This window comes from Gadus chalcogrammus, chromosome 10 (genome assembly GCF_026213295.1).
Source record: "Gadus chalcogrammus isolate NIFS_2021 chromosome 10, NIFS_Gcha_1.0, whole genome shotgun sequence".
Taxonomy (NCBI): Eukaryota; Metazoa; Chordata; class Actinopteri; order Gadiformes; family Gadidae; genus Gadus; species Gadus chalcogrammus.
The window spans coordinates 17,932,989-17,955,747 of NC_079421.1; the positions used below are offsets into that span (position 1 = coordinate 17,932,989).

The following is a 22,759-nucleotide window of genomic DNA, read 5'->3' on the forward strand; positions in this document are numbered from 1 at the left end:
CATTACCCTGGGAACATTAATGCCCGATATTGTTGGGCCATATTTGATTCCCTGCCATTTCAATTTGTCTCAGTAAAACACAGCGAGCAGGAGAGTGCACCCCCCCCCCACCCCCGGGGGCTGTGATCTTAGCGCGGAGTTAGCGAGGTGGGGAGGGCTGGATCCCATTGTGCTTACATATTAGCTGCTAATCCTCCGCCCAAGGAATCTTGTATTCGTTTAATGTGGAAGTTTGCAGATAGATTGTTGTGAGCTCTGTAACGCTGCGGTTTGTAATGCTAGCCGTCATGATACTCTGAGTTTGTTGTTTCAAGGTGAAGGTATGAACCAACCGAGGTGGTGTTCTTGCGGCTCGTCTGGTTCTCGCTCAGGGACGGAGTGATGTTTCTCCCCGGGCCAGGGGGATTTCCTCTGTGCTGCCGAGAAGCACTCCAGGTGAGGACTGGAGGAGGCACTGCTGCTATGGGCGGCTCTGCCCTGCTGCTGCGAACCGCGTTTGAAGTTTACCACCACAGTCTGGATGTAATGCAGTGCACCTCTACTACACCATTTAACTCAAGCTAAGGAAAACGAATCATGTGGTTCGGTTCTATTTCCTCAATACATAAATAAATATAAAACATAAATGAATTTTGTCGATGTTTACAGCGTCCTGCTCCAGGAGAGAGAGAGAGAGAGAGAGAGAGAGAGAGAGAGAGAGAGAGAGAGAGAGAGAGAGAGAGAGAGAGAGAGAGAGAGAGAGAGAGAGAGAGAGAGAGAGAGAGAGAGAGAGAGAGAGAGAGAGTGTGTGTGTGTGTGTGTGTGTGTGTGTGTGTGTGTGTGTGTGTGTGTGTGTGTGTGTGTGTGTGTGTGTGTGTGTGTGTGTGTGTGTGTGTGCGTGCGTGCGTGCGTGCGTGCGTGTGTGTGTGTGTGTGTGTGTGTGTGCGTGTGCGTGCGCGTGTGCGCGCGCGCGCCTCCATGTGACTGATCAAATATTCTTGATATCCTAGACACTTACACATTTTATGTTTAAAATCGTGTAAGTGTCAATGTTATAGTCCTAGGCCTATAATTATCGCATCTGAAAAGCAATTCAGTCCGTAAGTTCTTATACCTTCACATGTGTTTGACAGTGTTGGCTGAAGCTGCATGCTGTTCTTCAAAACAGGACTTAAGCAGCACGTTTGAATTGTTTGTGCCCTGAGACTCGCCGAGGCTTGTTCCCGTTTAGCCCTGTGATTTATATAGTGTTACTCTGTAATACGCCCAGATTAATACGTTGTAAGGCAAAACCCTGTTAAGCCTTGTAAAAGGATATCTTTTTGCCACCAATGTAATCGTTTCTGATTATCCATATGCACGCATCTTAATATGCCATGCATTCATTTATTTGTTTTTTTATGCAACATTGAATCTGCATTGCATAACATTGAAATGTTTTCTGCTGATATGCTTGGATTTAAATTACCTGACAGGAATGTTTTGCGTAACTAAGATTCCAATTATTGAATAATCTCTGTTTATTTTCTGCAGACATAATGTTCATTTGCTAAATCCCTTTCTGCTTATTTGCAATGTCCTAATTTCTCCTATATCTAACATTCAGATGAGATTTTTCCAAGGGTGCACTCTGCTAATAAGGAACCAACACCCTGTGATGCAATTTTTCCGAAATGTTTTTCGTATTCGCTTCATGGTTCAAATCCAACCAATGGTCGCTTTCTTTTTCCCACCTCACGATAACAAACCACATTCTTCTGAGCCCTTGAGAATTTCTGTGGTCACGGGCACAAATAATTAGAGGTGTGCTCCCGGTGCCTGGCTATTGGCCAGAACCTGCCATTGCATCTGCCACTGTGAGCTAAATGTATATGGGGTTCAAATGAGCTGAAATAGCCAATGGACATGCAAGGTTTCATGATAAATTCTTCCTGGCATATCGTTTTTCACCTCAGCCCCTCTGTCTTTAAGTCCCTGCGCTGGTAAGCCCTCTTTTCTCTGCTGCTGTGTTGTTATTTTACCTGGCGGGGCAGGTGTTAGGGGGGGCGAGGCGCTGGAAAAACATTTGATTCCGTAAGCTTGTCATGGAGGAATCCAGTCACTGACCTCCACATCTTGGCACACAATGACAAATGGGTTAGCAATTTTCCGCCTGACTTGGGGCCAACAAAGCACATTTCCACTTTCCCCCCGTAGATAGAGAGAGGTACAATCTGGCTCATGACCTCTGCTGCCACCTCCTTAAAGCCGGGGCCGTACACATTATAAAGAATGGACCCCCTCGCCCCCCCCCCCAGAGGGAGGAATACAGAATGGCTTGGGATCCACTCATGTAAATGATTGGGTTTCTGTTAGGTCCGGGGGATGCTTCATGTCACCGTTTCAATGCATACACGTTCTGTTATTGTTTATGTGGGTTTGTATTGATGCCGGTTTGTGTTGCCGTAGTATGCGGAAGCCGATGGAGTTGTGGAGTTGTGCATTTGATCAACGTCATTAAAGGGTTCAGTAAAGCGGTAAGTACATTTAAAAATAAGAATTGAACTTCTTTAGCAATCCCTGACATGCCAAATCGAATATATATTTTGTATTATCTTGTGTAACAAAAGAGTCAATTTTCTCTGAAAGGTGAACAGAAGCATTCCAAGGTGCAGCTAAAATGTGTTGTTATTATTTATGTATTAATTGTTCATTTGCGGCATAGCTAATAAAGCTTGGTTTCCTCTGTGCGCGTGATGTTCTGTGCTGAAAACAAATGAGCTTCTAGCTGTGAAATGCCTAAGTCTATTGAATTATTAATACTTTAATTATGTTACATTGATTTATAGATAGGGTAGGATAGATTGTCTTGTTTATGTCGTGTTTGTTTTCAAACATCTCCTCTCCATGGAAAGGTTCCATGTGAATGCTCACGTCCAATACTTAATTATGTTCAACACTGCTCTCCAATCAATAATCAAAAGAACCTCATTGCTCCTCATACACACCTCCTTCATCTAATGTCGGACTATACTCAGGGTTGGACATTCTCAGTGTTTCCCCTGCTGATCGAAGGACTTTTGTGGGAGACCTAGAAGAATGTTTAAAGTGAAAACTATGGAAATGGACCAATTGACCTTTTTACCCCCCCCCTCCCCGACCCCACTCCTTTATGAAGCCTGTGAGAGTGGGGAAGTCTCCTCCGCTGTGTTATTAAGGCAGCTGCTTCTGCCCACAGACCCGTTGGATCTGCTGCACCCCCAGCATCCACCCCGGCAGTGATGGATGGATCCATACATCGACTATTGGCACACATCTATCATTTCGTAATGATGATGAATTATATTGACCTTGTCAAACTGTTTGCAAATCAATATCTCGCTGAGACACTGCAGTGCAGTTCAGGAGGCATACCTGAGGTAGTCACGGTGTAGATAATACAACGAAAAAATCATCAATGTATTGTTCATTTCTGCGTGTGTTGGATGTGTGTTGGATGTGTGTGTGTGTGCGTGTGTGCGCTTGCTAGCATGCATGTGTGTACTTAAGACATTGACATCGTGTGTTGTGTGTGCGTTGTTGATCCCTATTTGTATGCCTGCTGCAGCCTAGATGTGTGCGTGCACACTTGTGTGTGGGTGAAATTGCGTGTGTGCGTGCGTCCCGACGGGGGCAGTCCGGCCGGAGAGCGTGTTAAAGACGTCTATGTCCTGTAGCGATGAACTGTCACGCTGCTGAGGGGCTAATTGATGCCTCATGCGTTTCAGGGGGCAATTATAGCACCCACATGTCAAGAGCTAATTTGTGGCTTTGTAATGTGGACACATGGGCCAGGGGTAAGGGTGACAAGGCTGTTCCAGGGGGACTAGCAGACTGGTTTGGTCAGCAGATGTGTGTGGGGGGGGGGGGGGTGGCTTGGGGCTACTGCAGGAGGGGTATAAGTTGGATGTCAAATTCTGTTTGTGTGTGTGTGTGTGTGTGTGTGTGTGTGTGTGTGTGTGTGTGTGTGTGTGTGTGTGTGTTGGGGGGGGTTTGTGTATGCATGTGTGGTGTGCATATGTGTGTGTGCTTGTGTGTGTATCTGTGGGGATTTGTGTGCACGTGTGTGTGTTTGTGTGTGTGTGTGTGTGTGTGTGTGCTGGTTTGATGGTGGAAAAGCTTGACTTGGGTAAACGCCAAATTGGCCGACCAAAAAATGTGCTGTCATGCAAACAGCCCACGCAAATCATTTGAGATAAAGTCAGTCCGTACAAAGTAAAGTATTGCCTCTCAAATATAAAAACACCCTGTCTGTAAAGTGTAACGAGTTTGTCAAGCAAGACATGAGGCAACTACTTGTCCGGTTAAAATACTATAATTTCCCCTAATTCTACCCTCGTAATAACTTTGTAAGAGCACTGCATAATTATTGTAATGCCCGTATAGTGGTCTCAAGGACGGTTGGTGGCGATCGCTGCGACTCCTCTTCACATTGTACCTGTGTCGTCTGTCTGTCTGTCTGTCTGTCTGTCTGTCTGTCTGTCTGTCTGTCTGTCTGTCTGTCTGTCTGTCTGTCTGTCTGTCTGTCTGTCTGTCTGTCTGTCTGTCTGTCTGTCTGTGGGGGGGGGGGGGGGGGGTACAGAGGCCACAGTCTGCCTGTTGTAAAGGTACAGCTTCCTCTGTGTCGTCTCCCAGGCCTCAGGTATGCCTTAATCGACCTGAAAAAAACCCACTGTCACTCACCCGCAGGTGTGGACGGTAATTGCGAACACGAGGCCTCGCAGCACGAAGCCTTGTAAGGATGAAGTTAAGAGGTGAACACAGAGGGGGAACTCAGGGCTGATGCAGCAGCGGCCCTGAACATTGTTGTTATCTGCTAATGTTTCCATGGAGGAGCAAACAGAGGAGCATATTTTCCATTGAGGCTGACAGCTGGGGATGTGCAGTGTCTGTACGCCAGGTATGCGGGCCTAATTGCCGTTTTGCAGAAGGTAGACCACAAATCCTCTAAACCTTAGCAGCAGAAAATAATTCAACCCAAAACATAGACGATATGCCAGTAAATATGGGTAGACATATGTATATAAATAGGACATATATAGATAGATAGATAGATAGATAGATAGATAGATAGATAGATAGATAGATAGATAGATAGATAGATAGATAGATAGATAGATAGATAGATAGATAGATAGATAGATAGATAGATAGATAGATTGATATATAGATAGATGAAAGATGTAGTGATGGATAGATAGGAAGAAAGATTGATATAAAGATATAGATAAATAGATATATAGGTAGATAGAAAGATAGATAGAAAGAAAGAGAGCTGCTTTATGTCTCTCCGGGCACCACGGAGAACAGTACAGCGATGAAAGCATCCAAATGTCAAGTGGATGGCTCTATACTTAACACCGCGGATGTAATCCGTATAAACCCTCCTGCAGCGCATAATTTGTGCAGACGGTAATTTACTAGGGAATAAACAAACAACAAAGAGCCTGAAATCAATAGTTGCAGAATTCAAATGACACAAAGCAGCAGACAGCAGCACACCCTGTTAGAAGTCCTGTCTCTGGGCCCGGGGAGGACAGGTGGAGTATGTCCCAGGCCCCTACCACGGCACCAGCCTTCTAAATATAGAAATTATGCTCTCGGCTCATCATAGGGAGAAGGGGTGGGGGGGGTGGGGGTGGTGGCGATTAAACAATGGTGGCTGTATTTCCCGCCCATTCGACTCCTACTTCCAATTCATATCCGACATGCCCTGGAGGGGTTGGAAGCGCGGGGTGTGGGTGTTTGGGTGTGTGGCGGTAGGGTGGGGGGTTGGGGGGGGGGGGGGGGGGGTGGGGGGGTGCTCGGGGAACACCTGCGCAGCACGGACTGGACCGTGAAGAGGGACACGGGAGAGATCACTGACTTCCACACCTTGTCCCCGGGGTCGCATGCCATGCTTGTACAAGAGATGCTCGTTCACACACTCTAGTCTACAGTCCATACTACTCCCCTTATGCACACATGCACGCACACACACACACACACACACTCACACACACACACACACACACACACACACACACACACACACACACACACACACACACACACATGCACGCACACACATGGAGCCCACACACTTGACTGGGTTTCCTCGAGGGCCCTTGAAGGTCCGGCCCGAGGAGGCGATGAAAGCCAGGGAGCGTCCATTAAGTGTGTGAGACAGCCCCCAGGAGTGGGCATGGATGAGGGGTTTAAGTGTTTTCAGTGAGGGAGGCTACAAGACCACCTGGGGGTGGCAGAGTTGGTTGGGGTGGGGTGGGGTGGTGGGGGAACAAAGGAATCTGTCTGAGGTGAGGGTGATGGTGGTGGAGGTGGGCCCTTCCTAAACATGGGCTAACACACAACCTTCTGAGCCAAAGAGCCCTTCTGAGCATCAGGTATCACACGTTTGAAATCCCAGCTTGTTTTTAAAAGGCCACGATCCGACAGTGTCAATGTGTGTATGTGTGTGTGTTTGTGTGTGTAGTCTGTTGAAGGGGAGGGGAGGGGGAGGCTTACATGTACACAACATCTGTCTACCATGGCCATACATTTTCAGACACTTGGAGGTCTTTTTCTTTGTGTCTTTCATGCAGAAAGCTGAACAGAGAGCAGCAGGTCCAAACTATGCTAGGTCTGTTTAGTCACATTCATTGTTTGCAATGATACAGCCTTCTATAATGCGAGGACAGGTAAAAGAAAAACACATCTCAATGCATTGTTTCATACACTGGAAATGCTCTTAGGAGGTTTTGCATGATCAGCAAAGCAGCACTACATATTTAGATGCTCCATAGGAAAATATGACATCTATATGCTTTTCAAAATTAAATTACTTTTTGAAAAATAAATCCACCCATGCGATTATTTTTGCACGATGTCCGCTCTCAACGAACAGTGTCATTTCATGTGTGGTGGAAGGACAGCCCACACAGGTTCTAAATGCGCACAACTACAGCTGCTAATAAAGTGCTGGGATAAATGTGTTGATGTTCAAGGTGTGCACATGGGAAAGTCCCATAGTACGAGAGCAGGGGGAGAGAGAGAGAGAGAGAGAGAGAGACACAGTTGGCAGCAGTGGTTGCCTCCCCACATTAAGACACCCGCTGGCCTGCCATTAGACAGCTGCTAAGATCACAGGCCGTGCCTTCATGCTCCAACAGAGATCTCCTCCCGACCATACATGAAACAGCGCCGAGATATATCGATAGTGTTAAGAGACACTGTTGTTTTTTTTGGGGTATCACTATTTGAGCTATTGTTTGAAGATCACTAGAAGGGGGGGGGAGAGGAGGGGGGGGGGGGGGTAAGAAACCGCGACATCACATCACTTCCTCGACAATGTTTCCCCCATAACATTCTTTTGGTTAATGGCGAGATGCAGGCACTCACTGGGGCGGCTGTATCGCAGCTCCGTTTGAAGACGGCCTACCATAAACATTTCCCTCATTGTTGGGGGGGAGAAAAAAAAGTGAGGATATTGTAAGACAATCTCTCTGTACAACATTTTTTTTCACAACAAAGACATGCCAACGCTTTAGCGGAGCCTGTCCTGTAGCTGTCAGCACAGGGGAAGAGGGGTAGTCGCGGAGGAGGAAAAAAATCATACATTGGACACTTTCGTTTGGCGTTTCGGGAGATTTTTTGGCAACGTTATAGCCCTGCTCTCTCTCTCCCCCCTCCCACAACCCTCCCTGTCCCCCCCGTCGTCGAATTAAGACTTTTCAATGAGAATATCATTCTCTTGTCAACGGCGATTACTTAATCCTTATCACTTTGGCCCCTATTTTTTTTTTATACAGCTGCCTAATGACTGGGTCAGAGCGAAAGGTCAGTTGTTTATATGGAGCCCATCGTGTCAACGCGAGGCCACTCTGTTCACGGCGTCCCAGAGTGGCTTTGAAGTGTTTTATGCATGCATGTGAACTCGCTCTTGTCTCTGGGCATAATGGCAATCATAAAAGAAGGGACAACATTGGTCTCGTAAGTGGGTTTATATGTTTGAACTGACAACATTTTGCAAGACAAAAGCCAACCGGTAAAGTACACTTTAAAAAAATATAGAAATCTGTTAAAATTCTATAAGGCTTGGGGCCCCGTTGGGAAAAAACACTTGATTTTGCATAGTGTTGAAGTTAACAAACAAACAATACTGCCTTGTTGCATACACGTTTGTTAACAACACAATTTGAGTCATAGCCATATTTGTCGTTTTATTCATTTAAAAGAATAACTTATTCTGAATTCATCATAATCTTTTGATTTGGCTTGCATTGATGCATGTGAAAGTTACTATTCATTGCTGTTGCTATTATTATCATTAACCATAACAAAAATAACACATCAGAGGGAATTTCCAACTTAAATCATAAATGGTCTGTTTCAAAAGGGGGTAAGATATCTTGAACTATGGCGGGGTTGTGGTTTTTTGAAAAGGTTGCCACTTTTTATAGAGAGACTAATAGTTCATAGCTGTTATATTCACGAGCAAACATAGAGCAAACAAGAACCCTCCTCTAAACAGAGGATACACACCGATTCCATCTTAAAAGGGCATCCATACAGTTTCTAGTGGTATCTTTATATCGCACGTATCTAACAGTAAAAATATATTCTCAAATAAATAAATATATAACATAAATATATGTATTTAAGAAGAATAAATAACTTTGTACACTTTTTGTCTTTTATCAAAGGAGTCACAGGTAAGAAAAAATCCACGGCTGAATTCCTTCACAGTCCCTCTGAACGCACCGACGGCACGGCACTCGATTCAAAACACCGCTCTCGTGAGAGCCGCCATTCCCAGGGATTCCAACGCCAGCTGGCGTCTCCATGCGACCGGTACATCTGTCCCGGGCTGCCGGCACCGCGACAGACTGCTCCTGAACCCGGCTCGGCTTCCCTCTGTAGACCCCCCTCCCCCCCCCCCCCCCCCCCCCCCCAGCCCCCCCCCACCCTCTCCCTCTTCTTCCCAGGTACACTTAGGGTTGGCCGGCCTCTGAAACAAACGACCCCCTCATGCTTTTCGCGTGCAGGTTGACAAAGTCGGACATTCTAGACTGTCCTCTTCGCCGCTGAGAGATGGCCCGCGCATTCCGACATGGGAGCCGTCCCTCCCTCCCACCCCTTCCCCGGGGGCCTTTATCCCAAGGGCCCCGGGCTGAGGCTGCGGGCCCCTATTGTGTCTATCCCGAGGCCTCCACAATGGGGGCCGCATCCCTGGTCTGCTCTCTTTCTCTCTCTCTCTGTCTCTCTCTCTCTCTCTCTCTCTCTCTCTCTCGCTCCGTGCGTCTGTCTGTCTGTCTGTCTCTGTCTTCTGCTCGCTGGCAGACCTTTGACCCCATGGCGGCCATGCCTCGACCCGGAACACGCTGCTGCCGGTGCCCCGTGGGATCAGCTCTGGCCCAGGATGTCCTTGTAGAGCTCGGGGACGCGATCCGGGTCGACGGGCCGCGGCAGGAAGTGGGTGAACTTCTGGTGTCGCCGCGATTTGGTGCCGTCCCTCGACGTGCCATCTTTGTTGAGCGCCACGAAGTAGCGGGCGCCTTTCTCGCCGTGCTTGTAGAGGTTGGACGAGTACGTGTTGTACCAGTTCTCCTCGAACTGCTCCCGGAAAACGCACTCCGCCGTCAGCTTCTCCTGCGGACGAAACAAGCGCATCCATCGATTAGCATCAGGTTTAACAGTGTTTCTTTGATTTGGTGGATTGTTTTTGAATTGTTTGATGTGAAGTATAGTTCAAGGTGTTATTATGAAAGCATGCTAGCTGTGAGTGAATGGATCAGCAAAATTAATAGATATATAAACGCTAATAATAAATTATAAAAACAAGCTATTCGTTTGTGGCCTTATTCTTTATGGACCAAAGTGGTCTTATCTTAATACTTCAAAAAGGTACAACGAACACGCGGGAAAAAAACAAAACGGCAAGTGCTTTTAATCTGATGAAAAGGAAAGAAGCCTAAAGGAAGGAAGGCAGGAAGGAGGATGAGCGCCGATGCGGACGAGAGCATGAATCAGCACAGATGTGTGTGTGGTATACTTACAGAGCCATACAGCTCCCCCTTGTCATTCATCCCAAGGTAGAGACCGCTGTCCACCCCTTTAATGCTTATCAAGCCCACCGCCAAGCTTATGAATTCCAGAATACCTGGGGAAGAATGACACAGTTGTTCTATGAGGTCCCATTGGACGACGGAGATGAAAGGTTGTCACTGAGAGGGTCAAACCGTCTCACGCAAGTCTTTTTCCTCCGATGACATGTGGATTCCTTTTGAAGGAGAAATGTCTGCTACAGACAGGAACTGGGTATTTGGTATATACTGTATTGAGATGATATAGGCTACGGCTACTGCTACTACTATAAACAGTACTAATAACTTAGAATAAGAATAATACCAATAACACAAATAGAAATACTACTACTACTACTAATATTAATAATTGATCGATTATTATAAAAAAATAACGATTATTAACAAACACAACTTTATTAGTTATAAAATAATCAAAATCATAATAAAATGAATAATGATACAATAACAAATTCCCCAAAGGTATATAGAACTATAAGCAAAGGCATAGGGCTGTGCGTGTTTGGGGTAGAGTTATTACATCATATAGAGGCAAGATGCATAATACCACTACTGTGATTATAATACTCACCAAAGCGACTGTGGTCTTTCCTTGTCCCTTGCACAATACCACCCGGGTGTATCTCGAGATGAAAGCCAGTCCTACAATACAACTGTCTCCTCCTGAGGATCCCCTTCAGGTGGGTTAAATCCGCCGCGGTGCTGCGGGAGAGCCTCTCGCCAGGTATGAGGTGGTGCTCCGCCAGCAGCGCCGGACCGTCCCCTCCGAGAGGGTTGAGCAGGAAATGAGACCCGACGTGTCCAACCCCATCGATGCCTTGATGAAGGTAGCCTCCAACTTCTCCCAGGGCAGCCATGAGCAGAAATCCGGTCTCCGTTGCGCGTCAGTGCTGCCGTAGCGGCTAAAGTTCAGCGAGGAGGTCCGCGGGGAGCGCTGGTGCGTAGTACCTGGTTGCTACTGTCACCTATTGCATGTTTACGTCCACATCCGTTACTTAGCACGTACCCCCGCTGTGCAAGGACACCCAGCGACACGGCTCGCTTCCCTTTGACATTAAAACACACACACAAGCATCCGGAAAAAAATGTCTTCACAGCACGCTCACAAATGTTTACTCACTACTGGTGTTTCTTTGCATCAGCAGAGGTTGCCTGCAGTCACGGTTGTGTGTTTGCCCCGGCCGGTATAGCCTCCGCTAGTGAATGTATACGGTAATTTAAAAAGGAAAGAAATGCCCCAAATGTTGCACAGTTATTGGTGGCTTCCCGGGTCCGATAGTGGTTTTGGTTTGAGAGGAAGAGATCGGGGTGCTGAATCACTGCAGTGCAGGTAGAAGCTGCTGAATAAAAGTAGCAGGAGTGGCGAGGCAGGTGCAAAACCACAGGACTAGTAATGGGCGGGGCTGTCACAGTTAAGACGTGCCCTGGCAGAAATCTGTCCTCCTCCCAAGGCAGAAAACAGGAGAGCACGAGAGAGAGAGAGAGAGAGAGAGAGAGAGAGAGAGAGAGAGAGAGAGAGAGAGAGAGAGAGAGAGAGAGAGAGAGAGAGAGAGAGAGAGAGAGAGAGAGAGAGGAAGTGTGCGTGTGCTATCATTCGCACGAGCGCGCGTGTGTGCTATGTGTGTGTGTGAGCTAGACAGACAGAGCGAAGGACAGACGCTCTGTCCGAAAGAAAGAGCGAGAAAGAGAGAGAGGGAGAGTGAGATACATAGAGACATAGCGAAAGGGGGGGCAGAGAGATGGAAACAGAGAGAGAGGGCAGAGAGTGTGAGAGAGAGAGAGAGAGAGAGAGAGAGAGAGAGAGAGAGAGAGAGAGAGAGAGAGAGAGAGAGATGAGAGAGAGAGAGAGAGAGAGAGAGAGAGAGAGAGAGAGAGAGAGAGAGAGAGAGAGAGAGTCAAAGGGGTTTAATGCTGTGACAGTGTTGCAACGTTGTTAAAAATAAATATCCAATGATGATACAATAGTTTAATGAATTAAAATACCTCTAGTAGCCTAAAATATCTCTAATAATAAAAAGAACAATAATAATACTATGACTACAACTAGTAATAATTTTAAGAATTATTCCTATAATTATTATTCACTTTATGATCTTAATAAAATGAACGTCGTGGACAATCGTTAACTCGCCAGCGGGCCGTTTGATAGCGGACCGCGTCAGTATTTCCGCGGTATTTCTCGCGAGGGAACAGAGCGTCCGCTTCTCTTCCGACTTCTCGACAACATAAACAACCATGGCTGCCCTGCGCCGGCTCGTCGCGACGTTCGCCAACATCTCAAAAGGAGGGACGAATGCGACAGGCAAACAAGCGTCAAAGAAAGGCAATGTGTTAAAATACATGAAAGCTGGATCCTGCGTCAGCGCCGGGGCTGGGATAGCTTATTATTTCTACGGTTTTGATGGTAGGCGCTCAGGAACTGCGAGCTATGTCGAAGCTCGAGTTTTGCATCTGGCTTTGCCATCAGTATCGGCGAGCGACAAGGTAGGCTGTGTTCGTCGGGACGTCTGGCATGCATGCACTGCTCCTCCTAGTAACACAATACCTTGCATGAGTTATACGTTGCTTCAGAGCGTAAGCGAAAAATTATCCTCGAATAGCGTTGCCCTTAATGTTTGACCAAAAAATCTGAGATCAAATGATCAAATTTTGGTGACAACTATTTTAACATCGTCCATCGTCTCGTTACGATGAAGGAACTATCCGCCAGCTTCGGTGCTGAAAGGAAGCATCGTCTGTCTGTTCCCCCGTCACGTGACATGTGTGTTTATTTAATCCTGAGAGTTTCACCAAATTACAATAAGGCAAGAGTCCCATTTTAAATGGGTAACTATACGAGACTGATATTTTTTTTTATTAAATTCTAGCACACATCTACTGCATTAATGAAGAGATATATGTTCCTGAGTTTAAGGTTACAATATGAGACAATTCTATCTTACACAACTTCAGCAGCAGAACGATGGCGTGGCTGCAGTTACCTCATCTGTTATTGAGATCATGCATACTACATACATATCATATTTGTTGGACACATTACACCATCTATTTAGGCTGTATGAGACGTTACTGACATCGTTGAACAGCTTTTTGTGGCCTACAACACATACCAACCTAATAAGCTTGCATAACCAAATCAGGTTAACAAGATATCTCTAAAGGTGGTTTGCTTTCTATCAGCACTTGAGATCTTAATTTAGGGATCAAGGGGAGGTAGAGGGTGAATCCTAATCGGTGGGTTTAGAGGTAGGAATGCGACAACCCTGGAAACTGGATCTGGTGACGAGGCTGTGTGTGTGTGTGTGTGTGTGTGTGTGTGTGTGTGTGTGTGCGTGTGTGTGTGTGTGTGCGCATTTGATTCCATGTGTATGCGTGATTGCATATGTGTGTGTATGCATGCATATGGGCGCATATGTGTTTGTGCTTTGGCGCTTGCATGTGTTTGTGAAGTGTGTGTGTTGTGTCTGTGTGTGTGTGTGTGTGTGTGTGTGTGTGTGTGTGTGTGTGTGTGTGCACTGACATCTGATGAGCCCTGGGCTGCAGAGAGAGAGAGAGAGAGGGAGAGAGAGAGAGAGAGAGAGAGAGAGAGAGAGAGAGAGAGAGAGAGAGAGTTAATGGTTGAGCGGGGAGAGGGGCAGACATTCCCTGGGTGCGCGCCCTGTGCCCAGTGGAGTTGGCAGGCTGCCACCCCAAAGAGAGATCCACTCTGTCCTCACCCCCCCGGCCCCCCCCCCCCCCCCCCCTGGCCTTCTGATCTGCCCCGGCTCCAACATTTGTAGGTACATTATCTGGTTCTCCTGGATGACAAGGAAGGCCTGACATAACATGTGCTGCCATTAGCCAGTGGGAGCACAGGCCCCTCTGTTGTTCCATGTGACCACGGCTCTTCGTGCCTCGCTGGGGCAGCCATGGCAACGCTCAGATTGGAGTCCACCTTTCAGACTCTTATTATCATTGTTGATACGCACGTAATATGTCTGTCTCTCCCTGTGTATGTCTGTGTGTGTGTGTGTGTGTGTGTGTGTGAGGGGGGTCTGACTATGTGTGCGATGCTGCCTGTGTGTGTATCTCTGTGCATTTTTGTGTGTTTCTATGTATCGCTGTGTTTTTATGTTTCTGATTGCCTCTATGTATATGTATGTGTGTGTGTTTGTCTATATGTGTGTAATGATTGTATATCTCTATTTATGTGTGTGTTTTATTTGTGTGCTTGTGTCTGTGGGCCTGTGTGCGTGTGTGTGTGTGTGTGTGTGTGTGTGTGTGTAGCCGAAGGCCAGGCCCTATGACCAGCTGGACGAGGGCTATGTGTACATGTCATCGTACGAGAACAGATTTCGCCTGTTCAGCTCCGTGGAAGTGGAAGGCCAGTTCTACATGACACCCCGCAACTTCATCGAGTCCGTCACCCTGGCCGAGCCCAAACGTGAGTCCAACAGTGTTAAATACCAACATGAGTTACATGTGTCGTTTCATCTCTATCCATGTAGAGTGATAGGTGGTTTTCTACTGTTTCGTATATACGTTCTTCATATGATGTTGAGCTGCAATATCGTCTTACGGCTTGGGTGATGGGTGATTCAACTTTTGAATGAAATGACAACCGCAGGCAACAGATTTAGTCAGATTTAATCATTATTAGTTTTTGTAAATACTATAGGCATTTGCAATGCTCATCAGTGTATAAAAACAATTTTGTACCTGAATGTTGGTAAATAACCTTTTCAATACAAAAAAAACAACTGACTCATGATTGACTACTATCTAGTCAATTATGCATTTATACAGGGGGCCAACAATGTGATCAAGTTCATATTTACTTAATGAAACTCTAATATAGCTTCATTAAAGAGTTCCAGAATGACTTCCATTCCATTGTAGAACAACTTCAATGATCTTCAAAGGCATTGGTGGGGTTTTCTGAGACTGACTTGCTGTGAAGCTCCTCGTAAAGAGATGAATTTGGATTGGCTAGAAGTGCTACAGTCATAACACCTGCATAAAGATAGGCATCTCTACCAGCGACCCTACTTTTATGGCTCATTTATGTGGTAACAGCCGCAGAAAGCCACATACAGGTCCAAAAAATGTGTATAACATTGATGTTTTGTTCAGCATCCCGTTTCAAGGGCAATCAGACGTCCCGAGTGTATTTATAGATTTTCAAACTGATAAAGTTTCCGTTGTGGCTTTTTTTGGCATTTCATTAGATCACAAAAGAGATTTCAAAGCCCTGTCTTAAATTACACAAGTCTAGTTGCTCAGAGTATTGAGTTACAAAATGTCTGAGCCAGAATGCCTGGTTTTACCATTGAGTAGATCTAGGAAGAATCTGAGCATGGCCACTACAAAATACATATTTGTGTTATTATCCTAATACAAACCGTTGACCCTGATTGGGATCGAAGGAGGAATTAATCTTTTTCCTTCAGATTTAAACTCAAGGAGCCTGTCATTTGTATTAGCAGGTATTGACCAAAACAAAAGCCCACCATGTCAGACCTTCAATATTGGGCGTAGGCAGCAGTATCCTTCCATTTAAAAAGACAAATGTCACTGCAATCTCTCTGTGAAAGTAATGTCAAACAAATCAAATCAAACAAAAGAAATGTGCTCTGAGGAAGCGATTCCACGCTGGCCCCATGCGTGTCAGCCCCCTACTTGTTTACACTTGGGAGCGTATCTCTCCTTTATCTTTACTTGTTCATTTGGACACCTACTTCGCTGCAGGGTGAGTAATCAAAAGGGCACCCTAATCCCTGACATTAAACGTGTCCGGAGCGTGTTATCGCGTTGGAGCTGCTATAGGCCGGCGTGATTCACCCAGCCTGCTGCCTTTTTATGAGGCATCCAGCCTTATCTCCTGACCAGTCTGTGTTTTATGGAGTATTGGAATGTGTCTTAGGTGATTTGGACTTTATGTCGCTCTCTTTAGGTTGTATCCAGCCCTCACCTACACATGATTTCACTATTTACCCGCTTCTACCTCTGTTTTTTTCCACCATCATTTAAGTTGTTAATGGTTCCTGGATCACAACTCACAACAACTTAGGTTGAAAGAATGAACTAATTGGGACCTAATGTGTTTTCTTAATTAGGTAAAAGGGCATGGAAGTCTCTCACGAAAAAGGTGAGTTGCTTTTTATTGTCTGCCATAAATATGATTATGTTCTAATCGCAATACCACTAGCTATTATAGAAATACATGGCATAACGCTACAGGAGACATCAAAGCATGTTGAAACCAACCCGGTGGCATTGACGCTGTTGAGAAGAGGAGGAGAAGAATGAGATTTGTTTTTCTTTTCCCTCTCGTGTCCTCAAAGGATTTGGAGCAGATGCTGGGTGACACCCCGCCTGTTTGGAAAGGATCATCTAATTTGTTCAGGAACCTTCAAGAAGGAGGTAGGGTGCTGATCCTCCTGACGTCATGTAACTCATCCGTACACACACACACACACACACACACACACACACACACGCACACACGTCGCGGCTGTGGAGGGAGAGCTGATATCCGTGTCTCGATAGGGAAGCTCACAGCCTGCTTCAATAGGTTTGCGAGGTGAAAATCAAGGAGAAAAAAAAGAACAATAGGACAAATAATCATCTGTACGGTTACGTATTCGCCACGAGGATCGATTTATTTATCATGGCCATGGTTGTAACCGTAATGGTATAATCTCTAATATGTATGTGATGCAGAGCACGACTGAACTGTAAAAGCCCTTATCTTATCTCCCCATCAATCCAGAGTCGTCATCAATTTGTTCTCGACTAACGTGGTGTACGAAAGAGGCGGGAGACATTCCTCTTTTTTTCCCGTGTCACTATATACACAAAATAAAGGCCTAATTAGCAATACTAGGTTACTCATGGCAAACATTTTGTAGGAAATGGATAGGCCGACGGTGGAATGTGTTTTCTTATGGCACACCATGGATGCCGGGAAGTAGCCAAGTAGAAGAGGATAGCATAGTTTCCTTTTTTTTTTTTTTACACTCCCAAAGAGAACAATGTGGGTCTCCTCAAAGGTGGAGCCAGTTGTCATTTACTTTATGTTCATATAAGGTCACGATGGCAGAGGCTGGGGTGAGAAGAATCAGATTACTCCTGAACGCAGATTGTAAAGTGATAAGGATTTAACTGTTGGGGTTAGGGACCCTGATGCACGGCAATGTGTGCGTTCACAGGCCACGTGTTGAACTTTGTCGAAGGTTTTCTCATTTTTTTTCACAGCACAAGCCGAGGGGAAAAAATCGTGTTAATTTCTCAGCTGTGCGCCTGCAGACTTTTCAATCGGACGCTGTTATTTCTTTAAAGAAGATCGAGGTGGCGGGGGACACACCAGCTCTGGTGCTCCACCGGCTCTCACCTCTGTTGCTTTAGCTAAGTGCCAGCGCTGGGATTTGGGGCTTTTAATCCTGCTGTTAAACGTCGCGGCTTTGTTGAGAAAAAAAGGACTGGATTGATCTGTGAACAAAGCGTCGCTTTAGAGAATGGTGTGTGTGTGTGTGTGTGTGTGAGGGCGGGGGGGGGGGGGACTTGGGAGGGGGGGCGGGACTGTTTGAAGCCAAGCTATGTTGAGACATGCCCCTCTGCCCCCCCCACCCGATCACCGTGGACATCACCAAGACTAAGAATGGCGTTGGATTACATCCCCGGGACTGCCACTCTGTATGAAGTGTTTCTGTGGAATTCTTTGTATTGTCTAACAACATCTACTTGAGCTGGTGGTGTAGAGTGTGTGTGTGCGTGTGTGTGTGTGTGTGTGTGTGTGTGTGTGTGTGTGTGTGTGTGTGTGTGTGTGTGTGTGTGTGTGTGTGTGTGTGTGTGTGTGTGTGTGTGTGTGTGTGTGTGTGTGTGTGTGTGGAGGGTCGGGTGGGTTGGGTTGGGTGGGTGGGTTGGTGTTCCCCTCCAGAGTGAAGATGTGTGGTGCTTCTTAAACCATGGTGGGAATCTTAAAGGTTTCCCTCTGTGCTCATCCCATTTGAGCTTGAAAGGTCTTTGAAGCCAGAGATGTGTTGTCATTATAAGGCCGCGGCTGTCAAACACAGAGGATTATGAAGAAGGGATTGTGCACTATGTCACTGGCAACTTTTCCCTCACATTTTCTCTACATTAGCTCGACAATCTTCCTTACACCAGTGACACACAAGTTCCTGCTTTCCCCCCCATATATTATGGCCCCGTTTCCTCTCCGTCAAACAACATGCTGGTTATTATTAGCCCTGCTCATGTCTTTTTTTTTTCCCAGGCCTGAGTTTCTGCAGAAGGGGAAAAACATCCTAATGGCGTCTCTTCTTTGTTGCTCGATTGTGTACTGAAAGAGTCCCCATCGCAGTGTCCCTCTTGTCTCTTTTCGACAAGAGAGAAAGAATCCCTGCAGCAAACCCCGCCATACCTGAATCCTGTTCCCATAACACCCTCGCCCAGTCACCCGGAACTATCTACGCTCAATTCTCTATCTCCTCCCCGGCAAACAAAGGCCTGGGAATGCTTTCAGAGGCAGTGTGGTACGACCCTCCAGAGGTTGGTCGGGTGAGATGGGTCCTGACAGCCAGAGTCTTTTTCCTTCTCACAACAAAGCGGGGTTGTAGGACACAAAGGCGAACACAAAGCTGAATCAGGCGATCCTCGATCAGTGACAGATCACTTGAGAATGTATTACACCTTGTTATCCAAACAGAACGCAGAGAGGTGCCGCAGGGGCTTTTCCGTTTGTTTGGGTTTGTGTCCAGATAGGTCAGCTCAGTTTTTTTTAAAGCCTGTTGTTTGTGTTAGGGGAACACCGAGCGTAAGGTAGAGAGCACCTTTTAAGATTTTATCAATGCCAGAGAGGGAAAAGAAGATTACATCTTTTTTTTTGTTGTTGTTTGAAGGTGTGCAACCAGCTTTCTTGGGGCCGCAGTTGTTCAACTTGGGGGCGCATCCCTTTGAACCGATTTCCCGCCCGCTGTCGACCGACCGCTTAGCGTCGTTTGATGTGGTCCCACATGGATTTAAAGTGTCGCTGATTTGTTTTAACGTTCCACTGTTTTGTCTCCAGGCGTCATCAGTTACACAGAGTACCTGTTCCTGCTCTGCATTTTAACAAGTAGGTATTTATTAATTGACGATTCAATGTTGAGTTCAGTCCCTATATTGACCCCCATCAACGTAAAGGGGATGTTAACCTCTAATGGCTGAATGTAAACATGGTGAATGCGTTTCTACTCAGAGCCCCGGGCGGGCTTCAAGATCGCTTTCAACATGTTGGACACGGACGGGAACCAAATGGTGGACCGGATGGAGTTTCTGGTGGTGAGAGGTTCCCCTTTGATTCTGCAATGTCCAGGCCCTCCACCGTTCAGTTCCTTTATAGTCGGCAAAATGACTTGTCCTCTTTTTTTTTTTAAAAGCTCGAGGAAATCTTCCGCAAGAAAAAGGACAAGAAGGAAGAGGACTCCAGGAGATCCGACCTGAAGGTGAGAAACGCGTCAAACAGCCCAGTGGATCTTCAAATGCACAGTTCTTTTAACTGAAATAGGGCTTGCAAGTTCTTAAACCAGTAACCAAACTGGGACACCCAAACCTTATAGACACAATATAATGTTCATGACTGGCTGAAATCAGTGCGAGACGATTTAACTTGCCATACAAACAGCTTGTGACATTTCTGGCCCTTATTTGAACCCATCAGAAAGAACAATTTCAAAAACCAAGGGTTACGCTGTACCTGTAGCAAGACTTATTCAGGAAATCAATTGTAGAAAATACCGGGGCACCCACCACATATTCCCGGACATTTATTCCCAAAAAAGATGTATAGCGTGTTTAGCAGCTGATCCTTAACATGTTTAGCATTCAGGTAGGAGCCTTAGCTTGTGTGCTACATCGAGATAGCGCCCGCGAGCAGAGTGCAGAGCAGGGGGCTAAGCTGGATGAGCCGCCCCAGTACAGGGTAAAACATGCCTGGCAGGCTTTCATCTCCCCAGCGGCAGAGCCCGAAGCATGCAGGTGGATGTCAACAACAGAGATTTAAACAGAAATCACAGCAGGGATGCTTTGAGGTCTTATCGCACACCAACCCCAACACAACGGCGAGAGAATGGCGAGCAAGCGCTGAGGGCCAGCAGCGAGCCATGGTGGCATCTTTGGGCCCACGCACCAGATTAAAACCAGCGCCCCTAGGACAATCATCAGATGGACACAACGGGCACTCTAGATCTGAACATGCTAAGATGTGCTGAGAGGGAACTTTGTGGATGGAGGTGTGTCCTGATGATCCTGTTCACCCTAGCAGTGGCCAAGAAGGGAATTACAATATACACTGGCCAATATGTGATCATATTATGTATATGACTTAACTCACATCTTTATATACACAATATATACATTACTATGTCCTTTGTTATGGCTTGATATCACACTTGTTGTTTGGGTTTCAGAGCCTTCAGCTGTACGGACATCAGAAGTCCCATGCACACAGCGTATGTATTGATGGACTTTGGATTGATTAGTCGAGCAGTATATATATATATTGATTGGTCTACATACAGTTAAATGTGATTCAATCTAAGACATCGTCTTTTTTTTTATGCACGGTTGAATGCATGCGTCCATGCATGTGTATCCATGTTTGTGTGTGTGCGTGCTAGTGTGTTAGTCCAAATGCTTCTCTTTTGTTTTAAAGGAGCTTTGTGGAGCACCCCTGCAGTACAAGTGATTTATGTGCAGGTCTTTTGTCAGAGTGGGGCAAGCTGTGGGCGCAGGGATTGCACTTGAAAAAGCTCTTACCTGTCGTACCTGAGCACTGACAGCATTCCTCCAGGACCCCCATGTTTTATTTTTACAGTTTCTCCCAGAGTGCTATTCAGGCTTAGGTTACCTTTAGAGGTGGCTTTGACCATGAAGATCGCCATGCCAATCAGAGAAACACACAAATGCACACGCGCACACATGCAAACATGTTCACAAGCTAGTTCGCTAAACCACAGCCACACACACACACACACACACACACACACACACACACACACACACACACACACACACACACACACACACACACACACACACACACACACACATACACACACACACACACACACACACACACACACACACACACACACACACACACACACACACACACACACTAAGCCATGTCAGCTAGACCGACCTAGCCTAGAGAAAGTCCCATCTTTTCAAATGCTGCTTGAAGGCTTCAGACGGTTTTGTTTTGATTTGTTCTTCATTACTCGAAGCGTGACCCTCCTCGATAGTCTCTCTCTCCCTATCTCTCTCTCTCTCTCTCTCTCCCCCTTCAGAGTCGAACAACAGGCCTGTCAGTTGAGACATGTGGACGGGCTTTCCCCCATCACATTCTAATTACAAGCAGAGCAGGATCCTTTCGTTGGGATCAAATGGGGAAAAAGTGTGGCGCATTAAAGACTTGTCCATAATTAGCTGTGGGATGAAGTCATAAATCTCTCCCTCCTCTCTTTCTCTCTCTCTCTGGTGAGAAGCCATGAAAGAGCTTTGGAAGAGCTGTTTTATCAGCTGTCCCACGGCCCACCCACACCCCCGCCTCGCCGCCAGCCACCCCCCAGGCGTGAACCTTGAAAAAAGAAAAAGACAAATAAGTGTTATGAAATAATGCAGGCTCCGCCGGAGAGCGAGTGTGTGTGTGTGTGTGTGCGTGTCGAGGCTGTACAACTGCTTTGTGATTGGTCGACAGTCGCGTGCCTGGCTTTTTGAATGTTAACACCGGGAAGGTGTTGAGGTGTAGCGACTGAAATGATAGGCCAGAACACAACACAGCACGGAGCAGAAGGAGAGGCAAAGAGCGGGCATAGGAAAACAAAGTTGGGAGTTTGTAATCGGGAAAGAGGAAAATCATTTAGCTTTGCTATAGCACTCGGAGCGCTAACTCTGTGTGATCCTTCTTATTGCACATGACCCCAATTACGAGTAAATGACTGCTGACGCTTTATCTTTGTCAACAGAAGTATTTACATCGTTAGCCGCACTCACATACATTATAAAAATCATAATGATAATCATTGATGAAGAATGACAGGGTTGAACCCATGGATCAATAAGGCATGGACTTCCAGCGTTGTTTATCATTTTTTATAAGCCACACAGTTCGAGACCATTCAAGTTGCTCAGTCAATCTTTATAATGTGACTCCTGCTGTTTTTTTAATTGACATCGGTCATTTGATTGACCGAGCAGATGCTTTCATCCGAGGCGAGGGAGGCCGAAAACAACATTAACGCCCTAAGAGAGATTGGAGTAACTCCAAAAAATTGCTGCACGAGCAATTTTCTAAAAAAAGACCTGGCCAGCGTGCAGAGAAGCTTTAGGCACCAGGAAGCCGTAGTTAGCACAACGAGTCCCGAGAAGTGCAACGCTGCAACCTCGAATCTCGAGTTTCCAAAACAACGAACAAAGAGAGGCATCATCCCGGGTTGTTTTTTTCTTTTAATCCAAATCCCAAAGTGTGTGCGAACGGGACGAAGGGTGTGCTGTGCAGCCCACGTCAAGTTCAGGGGACGGTGATGGTGATGTATTGGGGCAGCTCCAGTTACATAGTTAGCCTGGCATGAATCATCATTCAGCCTTCACACCCTTGTGTACCTTGTGCAGATGTCTTGGCTAAACGTGTTGCCAGAAAGGGTTGCACGCATCGGTGC

At 46.3% G+C, this 22,759-nt stretch overlaps 2 protein-coding genes across 3 annotated transcripts in view; one reads left to right on the forward strand and one right to left on the reverse strand.

Moving 5' to 3' along the window:
- Positions 1 to 9,318: 9,318 nt before the first annotated feature.
- On the reverse strand, positions 9,319 to 11,384 carry fgf20b (fibroblast growth factor 20b). Its single transcript, XM_056600959.1, has 3 exons — positions 10,651 to 11,384; positions 10,032 to 10,135; positions 9,319 to 9,624 (listed from the first exon to the last, which is right to left on the reverse strand). Exons 1-3 carry the CDS (start codon positions 10,934 to 10,936, stop codon positions 9,379 to 9,381), a joined length of 636 nt encoding a protein of 211 aa, XP_056456934.1. The 5' UTR covers positions 10,937 to 11,384; the 3' UTR covers positions 9,319 to 9,378.
- Positions 11,385 to 12,254: 870 nt separating this feature from the next.
- Positions 12,255 to 22,759, forward strand: part of LOC130390761 (calcium uptake protein 3, mitochondrial-like) — an 18,991-nt gene continuing 8,486 nt past the window's right edge. The window contains exons 1-8 of one of the 2 annotated variants that reach the window (XM_056600884.1): positions 12,255 to 12,563; positions 14,346 to 14,502; positions 16,175 to 16,206; positions 16,403 to 16,481; positions 19,126 to 19,173; positions 19,297 to 19,379; positions 19,478 to 19,543; positions 20,507 to 20,548. In XM_056600884.1, the coding sequence (XP_056456859.1) occupies positions 12,315 to 12,563; positions 14,346 to 14,502; positions 16,175 to 16,206; positions 16,403 to 16,481; positions 19,126 to 19,173; positions 19,297 to 19,379; positions 19,478 to 19,543; positions 20,507 to 20,548 (756 nt within the window). In that variant the 5' untranslated portion in view covers positions 12,255 to 12,314. The remainder of the gene's footprint in view (positions 12,564 to 14,345; positions 14,503 to 16,174; positions 16,207 to 16,402; positions 16,482 to 19,125; positions 19,174 to 19,296; positions 19,380 to 19,477; positions 19,544 to 20,506; positions 20,549 to 22,759) is intronic. The other variant, XM_056600883.1, reaches the window with a different exon arrangement.